Genomic DNA, 9,323 nt, shown 5'->3' on the forward strand with positions numbered 1-9,323 from the left:
TACTATGCTGAAGTATAATGACGAAATAAAATTATAAAAATTCCCATACGAAATTTAAAAAATTTTTTATATCAAAGTTTTCCTGACCCTAACGTGCCGTAACTCACTGAGATCGCTGGCCATCTTTAGATAGGCCAAGGCCAACGATCTCAGTGAGTTAGGGCACGTTAGGGCCATGAAAACTTTGACATAAAAAAAAAATTAAAATTTTGTATGGAAATTTTTATAATTTTATTTCGTCATTTTACTTCAGCATTGTATTTATCACATCAAAGTAGCATGGGTACGTGTCGTCTTTATATACTAATTACCAAACACCCTGTATTATATTTTTAGATTGATGAGTTTTTTGATAAAAAGAGCCCTGAATTATTGTGTAAGGCTGGATCTCATGAACCGTATTAGTTAAAGGTAAATTTTTACAGATTGTGTATTTTTATTGCCACTATAGAAACAAATAATTAATATTTCAAAATGGCTGCCAACTTAATAAAAAAAATTAATATGTACATCGATTTTGTGAAACAATATCTTGAAATTTCATTTTATTAAGTTCAGTAAATGAAGGGCTTGATTATTATTATTTAGCGATTTTGAGATTAGTAAAGTGGAAAATGTCGATATCCGTGATTTCATTTTATTAACCCCCGACCCAAAAAGAGGGGTGCTATAAGTTTGACGTGTATATCTGTGTATCTGTCTGTGGCATCGTAGCTCCTAAACTAATGAACCGATTTCAATTCATTTTTTTTGTTTGAAAGGTGGCTTGATCGAGAGTGTTCTTAGCTATAATCCAAGAAAATCGGTTCAGCCGTTTGAAAGTTATCAGCTCTTTTCTAGTTCTTACTGTAACCTTCACTTGTCGGGGGTGTTATAAATTTTTAATTTACACTTGTTTATCACATATTGCACAAATATCTTTCAAACAATGCTATGCATGACACAAAAATATTCAAATTTACGAAGATCACGAAATGCCGAAAGAAGCCGAATACCGAATATGAAGAACACTCTTCACAGGGTCACAGCTGAAAATCAGCGTCCTGAATTTAATGCGTTTTAATGCATGTGATGCAGGACGTAATGCTGAGCTGTACAGTGTACACCCATTTGGGGTGGCGTCACAGATGAAAATGTACATAATATTTTGTATGCTTTTTTTTATCTGTGACACCAACAACAAATAAATGCATTTTCTTTTTTTCTCGCTATGGTTTCCTCCAAAAGCGGTGCCGTTTTTAAACGGACGCAATATGATGACCTCAAAAAGACGGCCGTAAACATGTGGAATATTCGAGACTGCATTGGCCGTTTTATTACGGTGAATAGACCACACACACATATATAGCACATCATGAACCCGCACAAAATCAATTAAAATTACATCATCCTCGCTGGTCCAGTTGATGAAACTTATTTTGAACAATAAATATTTTAAAATGACACGCAAATTAATATTACGCTTGAAAATACCTTCACCGCTACATGAAAAAAACGTTGACAGACACTTCGACACCGGCAAGACGGCCGTCATGCAAATGGCGGTACCGCTTTTTGACGTTACGGTGTCAATTACCGTTATCTAGGAAACCGCGCCATATGCTGCGCCAGTGACGTCATTCACCGCTGTATTACGGCCGCTACATGATGGCACCGCTTTTGGAGGAAACCAGAGCTTTAAGGGCCAATTCACACCGGAACGGCAGCGGTCGGCAGCAACGCGACGAGCCCGGCAGAGCCAACCGCGGCAGACTCGCACCGCGCGACCTTTTCGAGCTTGCGATAATATGGTATTTTACTTATGAAGTCCTAAGTAAATCATCTTATTTAAGTCTACCTACTTCAATAAATAAATAGATTTTGATAGTATATTTTATAATTATGTTTTATTTTTCCTAATTTCAATTGATACATGGTGTCCGGATATTGGTTTTAGCAGGACGTCCAGCTTAGTCGTCATCAACAAGTGATTTCCGGACACCCTGTAGCGTCGAAACACGTGAGCCATGGCGATCTTCATTGTCATCATAGCGTATGTTTTACCTGAAAATATGAATAATATGAATAGGTATAATATGATACTCACAACTTCATCCTCGCGGACTAAGTATTTTTAAAATTTCCTGGGACCACTTTGATTTTTCGGTATAAATGGTGCCTTGTACTCTCAAGGAGGCAAGCTATTTCTGTATCTTTCATTAACATCAGTTAAACTTATGGGCCTTGAAAAAAACAGACACTTTTGCAGTTACAATATTAGTATGGATGAAAATAATTGTATAAGGTTATGTACCTTGTAATATTGTCTCGCGTATGACTCGCAAGTCAGTGTCCATACCCTGATCCACAAATTCAAAGTCCTTTAGCGAGCTATGGAGAGGGACATGAAAGGACTTTTTCCCGAGGGATAAGATCCAAAAATAAAAAGTTCACAGGAACACTAAGGTCCAAAGCATGGGAAAGAAATGGTTGCAGGGATGCTACGCTTATTACAGGAAGCTTTTCGACCCGATGACCGTTGGAGCCATAAAGCGCCACTGTGAAGGACGCGGATGAACTCTAGGACAATGGACCGATGATATAAAGACCCTGGTGAGAAGTAACTTGATAAGGCCGAGGACCAGGTGTAATGGTACTCATTATTTAAGGCTTATGTTGAACAGGCTGACGATGATGATGATGAAGGCAATAGCGTTATGGCTATGAATTTTTCTTATTAAACTCAATATTTAGGTTACCTATACAGATTCTCCTTCCCATACCAAATCCAGAAAATGTAGTGGGGCATTTTGGCAACGTTTCAGAGTCCAGCCAGCGTTCTGGCTTGAACTCCTCAGCATCTGGACCCCACACGGGGTGTCTATGGACTCCATAGGATGACAGAAAACACGCTCGATCCTTCGAGAGAGTGCAGTTTCCTGTAAAATAGTCCATGAAAAACTTTACCATACTTTATTAATATTACAAATACGAAAGCATGTGTGTCTGTCTGTCTGCCTGTCTGTTTGTCTGTCTATCTGTCTGCTACCTTTTCACGGCCCAACAGTTTAACCGCTTAGCTTATATTCCGGGGACGCACATAGTCTACTTTTTATCCCGGAAAATCAACGAGTTCCCACGAGATTCCACTAGACCCATCCGCTTAACCGATTTATATGGAATTTGGTACCGACGTAGCTTCCGTTCATTAATTGACATAGGCAACTTTTTATCCCGGAAAATCTAAGAGTTCTCACGGGATTTTAAAAAAACCTCAATCCACGCGGATGAAATCGCGGGCATTATCTAGTTATTAATCTTAGACAGCTAATTCTAGCAGGTGAGGTCACAGCCAAAAGATTCTTGTGATCAAAATAAAAAAATCTTACTTAGTTTAACATCTTGATCAAGACGTCTTATAATCACGGGCGCGACGGGGTAAAAGCGCATACTTTCTTTCAACACAGCCTCCAGGTACACCAGCTGTGACAGATCTTGTTTCGTGACGTCCCTGTCATCATCACCAAAAACGTTGTGCAACCTGAAACATGGCCATTCTAATGTTAAAACTGCCCTGCCTCTGATCCTCTTTGCTATAGATCGTGATCTTGGATGAATCGTGACCCTTTCATTAATCACACTATCACACTAATATAATAAAAGTTTGTCTGTATGTGTGTATGTATGTGTGTATGTTTATTACTCCTTCAAGCAAAAACATTGGACGGATTTGACTGGAAATGGAGATAGATTTTATCTTGGATTAGCACACAGGCTACTTTTTATCCCGGAAAATCAATGAGCTCCCACGGGATTTTTAAAAATCAATATCCACGGGAATGAATTCGCGGGCATTAGCTACTAATTCATAATGTTTTAACTCATTTCGTCTATGAGCTAGAGACCCGTGACAGCAGGCAGACAAGCAGTAGAGTTTTTTTAAATAAAAATTGCGAGAAATGAGTATGCGGGTCACCTGATGTTAAGTGATTATCGATACGAAGCTTCTTGGGTCCCACCATATTCTAAAAAAACTCCAACCAATACTGGAAGGGATCATATTATACCTTAGCAATGAGAGATGATGAAAATATCTCAGCCACAAATAAATTACTTCATCGTCATCATCATCAGCCTGTGGACGTCCACTGCTGGACATAGGCCTTCCCTAAAGAGCGCCACCACACCCGGTCCTCAGCCTTCCTCATCCAGCCACTTCCCGCCAGCAGATTTATATCGTCGGTCCATCATGCTGGAGAGCGTCCCACACTACGCTTGCTTAAACGCGGACTCCACTCAAGGACTTTCCGGCTCCAATTTACTTACTCTTCAAAAATTTTCTGCTGAACCTCAGGGTAGGATCCAACTAACAGCATCATATACATGAGTGAAGTTGCTGTTGTATCATGGCCAGCGAATAACATGGTGTCAACATGTTCCCTGATCTCCTGGTCGCTGAAGGCGCCTTTCTCTATTGCTAGTTCAAGGAGTAGGTCCATGAAGGGACGGAATTTCAGACCTGCCAAAGATTTAAACTGCTTTATAACTATTTTATAGCATAGCTTTGGTTTAATTGTAGCCTAAAATCACAGATGTAAAGTTAGTCAATTACTTTTTCTAAAAACATAACACAATCGATCCTGTACCAAGTAAAAGTAATCCCAAAAAAATAACTCAATAGTTATTGTGTGCTTCACTAGACCTGGAGATATCATGATGGATAATTATCTACGGCATCAATGGCTTTTTTTAACCGACTTCAAAAAAGGAGGAGGTTCTCAATTCGTCGGAATGTTTTTTTTTACATTAGGATAGCGAAGAACCTATCGAATAATTATTTCCTTTTTAATATTGTAATATTATAGTAGGTAGTACCTATAGAATTATCACAATAAAGTTTAACCTAGTGGTTTTTTTTTATTGGTCCTACTTTTTGTTTATTGGTTTTACCTTTTGTCGTGTCTTCAGTCCCATTGTTGAGATTATTGTTCAAGTATTCTGCTTTCCTCTTTTTAAGGACCTGTAAAATTATCACAGCAAATTAGTAATGTGATGCATCTTTATAATACTTTTAATCTTCTCATTATAAGGCTTTACGGACCTTTATGGGCTCGGGCTTACTTCAGAAGATTGTCTCAACTATCTCTATCCATACTTACTAATACTATAAACTAGCTGATGCCCGCGACTTCACCCGCGTGGATTTAGGTTTTTCGAAATCCCGTGGGAAAAACTACTAGACGAATTTGGCTGAAATTTGGAATGGAAATAGATAATATCCTGGATTAACACTAGGCTACTTTTTATCCCGAAAAATCAAAGAGTTCGGACGGGATTCTTAAAGATCTATCCGTTTAACCGATTCATATGAAATTTGGTTCAGAGGTATCTTGCATCCCGGTAACTAACATATACTACATAGGCTACTTTTTATCCCGGAAAATCAAAGAGTCCCTACGGAATATTCAGAGACTTGAATCCAAACGGACGAAGTCGCGACACGTCATCTAGTTCATAATATATAAATTCTTCACTAAGGAAAGATAGAAAATTTTGTAAGAAGGTAGCTTATGTTAGTCCTCTCAATACTCTCTCTTGAAGGGATATTTCAGGTTATAATACTTACAGTATTTGACACATTGTGCAAGATCTTCAGACACTCATCCTGCCTCCTCTTCAAGGAGGACCAGTTGAACATGACATCACTGTGCAGCCAGGGCGTCTGGAATCTCTCTACTACGCATTTCAGTATATTTTCTAAAGCATTTATATATTCGATGTTCAGCAAACTCTCATCAGTGAAGTCCACTGCCAAAACAGTTACTGAAAATATAAATGGTATTTTATTAAACTTCCCGTACAATATGAAACAAGCTACTCAATTCCGTGGTGAATGCCGGCGAAACCATGCCACCAAGGGATTTGTTCAGTACGATGCCGTGTAGAAACCAAAGTGGTACTGCCTTACACCTTCCAGATTAACCCGCTTCCATCTTAGACTTGCATCATCACTTACCAGGTGAGATTGCAATCAAGAACTAACTTGTATCTGAATAAAAAAATAAAAAAAGTATGAAAGAACAGAATTTACTTCCTATGCGCACACAAATCACCATAATTGTCGTCGAAAACTCTCTTTATCCGGCACCAACTAAAACAGTAAAAACGAAATCTCGACATACAGCATATGGTTTCCAGAACATTAGGCTGAATATAGGCAAATTGGTCAAACGGTCCTTTGTCGACTTCCACTTCTAGATTCTTGACCAGACGACGAGCTTCTTTGTTGAAAATGTCTATAAATCCATCTAAGATAGACTGCTTGAATGCTGGATTCAGAAGCTTCCGATGTTCCTTCCATATTTGCACTAGAAGAAAATACAACTTTTAGTCACATGTAGTAGTTGACATGGTGTCACTAATTCATACTTAATTCATTCTGATGATGTAATGATTGATCTATAAAGGCCAGAGGGTGTAATAATAATTGTTCTAACACTAGCAAAAATGAAGACAGGTGATAAGACTGATACAGATTATCATCATACGATATGATGTAGCATCACAAACTACGTTCGTTAGAGAATCACTTTGCTGGATGGGGTAGGAGTGTTTTTATTAACAATGAGAAAGTACCTAAGTAAAAAAAAAAATTACTTACAATCACCAGTCAATAGTCCCTCGCCTAGCCAGGGCTTTGTGAATTTGTAAAACTTGTCCTTTTCTAAACACGTGCTAGCGATTTTCAAACAGTCGTCTGGGTCTGTTACAACTAGAAAAATATAAGATTTTAGATAGGTACTAGGTATTTGTGCGAGGGCTTGAACTTAAATTTTTTAATCTAGCTACGGGATAGAGAGAGAGAGAGCGCGTGCCAGACCTACGTTATTATTTTATAAAAGCTGAAAGTTTCTCTGCGTATTGTCGCCAACTCAGGGATGAACGATCAGTGATGTGGAATTCGGATAGTAGTGGCTTTGGAAGATAACAGGTAACAAAGGTGTAAAAAAATCTTAGTCAAAGTATACGTATAAAGTCTAATTTTTTTTCTTCGGAATCGTATTAGAAATCAATTCATGCATTGCCAGACGGCAGACACTTACCTAAGTTTAAAAGTTAGGGTGTCTGGATGAAAATAATGTAAACGTATTAGTTACTAGAGGATGCTCGCGACTTCGTCTGCCTGGATTTAGGTTTTTAAAGATTCCTGAACTGTTTGATTTTGACCGGGACAAAAAGCTGCCTATATCGATTACAGGGACGCAAGCTACCTAGGTACCTTTTATACAAATCGGTTAAGCGGATGGGTCTTTGGGAATCCCGTGGGAACTCTTTGATTTTCCGGGATAAAAAGTAGCCTATGTCCGTCCCCGAGATATAAGCTAACCCTGTACCTTTCGTCAGAATCGGTTAAACTGTTGGGCCGTGAAAAGGTAGCAGACAGACAGACAGACACACCTTCGCATTTATTATGTTAGTATGGTTTACTTACAGTATACTGTTTTGGGTCCAAGATAAAAAGATACAACTCCATCAGCGTCCAAGGTGTTATAGCACAGCTTTTTTACTGAATCCCATAGTTCTGTAAGAAAAAGTACAGTCATTGTTTTATAACGCACAATCACACTTCACACAAATATTATAAAGGCGAAAGTTTGTGTGTATATGTGTGTGTGTGTTTGTTACTCGTTTTGGCTGAAATTTAGAATAGAGATAGATTATACCCTGGATTAGCACATAGGCTACTTTTTATCCCGAAAAATCAAAGAAATCCCACGGGATTTTTAAAAACCTACATCCACACGAACGAAGTCGCGGGAATGAGCTAGTAATTCATAATTTTTGAAGTTGTTGGAATAGCAAATGCTTACGTGAACTGTTTCCAACGAACAAGTGAAAGTGTCCAATCAGTGGCAAAGCGCCCGGGAGCGGTGGGGGCTCATCTTTATTCCTGTTTCTCCGCCGCCACGCCAATATACCGCACGACAGGAATACTAGCACAAGAGCCACCGACAACATTGAAGATAAATGAATAAATGTTGTTTAAAAATAGTGTTCAAGCAAATTTATTTTGCGATTTTGTTCTTCATTACTGAAGGTTAAATTATTCAAAGTCAAACAAAAAAATATTTTATAACACGTAAAGAACGGTTTATACAAAATCGGCGAGGGTGGAACATGGTTTTTTTTTTAAATCAGGTGTATTCATTAACTCGCCACTTGAGTTTTACCGCACACCTGTAGGTATCGTCGACAATAGGTATTACACGTAACACATTTGTTAGCGATTTTACCTTTGCCTAGAGCTGAATTAAAAAAAAAGAAAAGACAATTGGGAGATGGGAAAATGGCTGCAAGAAAAACGGTGGATTGATTCGAAGCAGAAAAGATTGGAATTTATTAATATGTTTTCAAGAAGTTAGTAGTTTAGAATTAAAGTTAAAGTTTATCATGCATTGTGTAGCGATGGAATAAAGTCAGTTCTTATGAGTTGAGGATATTGTTATTACATTAATCTAGTTATAATACTTAAAATCTAGGTATAACAATTATGTACTTACATTATTTAGAGTTGTATTTTGTTAGGTTTGTTGTATTTTGTTTTGTTGTAGTTGTATTTTGTACATTAGTTAGAGTTGTATTTATTCGTTTCATTTTTGTACCTACGTGTGCTATACCCGATTATTTAGTTTTGTACAAAAGTTGTTTAATGGGTGTAAACGTTCATTGGAGACGGTTGTGGTTCGTGTGTTTTGTGTGTGTTACCTGTTATTTTAGTGTTGTACTGTGTATCTTCATAATACACACGCTCCATCTGATGGTCTTCGGCGGAAATATAATAAAAGTTACGTCTAAGACACCACAATATCTCTGTTCTCGTCTTTTCTGTATAAACCGCACCTTAAATGTTATAAAGCTTATCTGATAGTAAAATCACCACTAAACAATGAAAATTAAATAAGATGGAATGAGTACAGAGTACAGACTTATAAGTATTGAAGTAGGCACCTACCTTCCCATTATTGTGTAAAAAATTCCCGCGACTATAATAATTTAATATTTTTCCCACGATTTTGTGATGTGAAAAATGTAAATTTGCGATATCCGTGATTTTATTTCATTTATTTGACTACATAATATTCAAATTTGCGAATTTATCTACTAAGGATATCAGAAAATACCGAAAGAAGCCGAATACTATATTATATATTATATATATTAGGGACATAATATGCATAGTGTATGTAATACGGCGCGCCGCAAAGAAAATTATTTTTTTACATAAGTCAGTCCTCACTTCATCATTGCATTGGTAACACGCTTAATAAATGAGATAGGTACTA

At 37.6% G+C, this 9,323-nt stretch overlaps 2 protein-coding genes across 2 annotated transcripts in view; both read right to left on the reverse strand.

The window, feature by feature from the left end:
- The window catches only part of LOC123877512, a 93,513-nt gene that overhangs the window by 26,494 nt on the left and 57,696 nt on the right, over nt 1-9,323 (reverse strand). The gene's annotated exons all lie outside the window — the stretch shown is intronic.
- The window catches only part of LOC123877608 (cytochrome P450 4C1-like), a 28,757-nt gene continuing 21,302 nt past the window's right edge, over nt 1,869-9,323 (reverse strand). The window contains exons 3-12 of the mRNA XM_045924424.1: nt 7,851-8,071; nt 7,472-7,561; nt 6,641-6,751; nt 6,162-6,347; nt 5,606-5,802; nt 4,930-4,999; nt 4,306-4,498; nt 3,369-3,520; nt 2,739-2,918; nt 1,869-2,043 (exon numbers count right to left, since the gene is read on the reverse strand). Coding sequence (XP_045780380.1) covers nt 1,880-2,043; nt 2,739-2,918; nt 3,369-3,520; nt 4,306-4,498; nt 4,930-4,999; nt 5,606-5,802; nt 6,162-6,347; nt 6,641-6,751; nt 7,472-7,561; nt 7,851-7,998 — 1,491 coding nt within the window. The 5' untranslated portion in view covers nt 7,999-8,071 and the 3' untranslated portion in view covers nt 1,869-1,879. The remainder of the gene's footprint in view (nt 2,044-2,738; nt 2,919-3,368; nt 3,521-4,305; nt 4,499-4,929; nt 5,000-5,605; nt 5,803-6,161; nt 6,348-6,640; nt 6,752-7,471; nt 7,562-7,850; nt 8,072-9,323) is intronic.

The sequence above is a fragment of the Maniola jurtina genome, chromosome 24 (genome assembly GCF_905333055.1).
Source record: "Maniola jurtina chromosome 24, ilManJurt1.1, whole genome shotgun sequence".
Lineage (NCBI taxonomy): Eukaryota > Metazoa > Arthropoda > Insecta > Lepidoptera > Nymphalidae > Maniola > Maniola jurtina.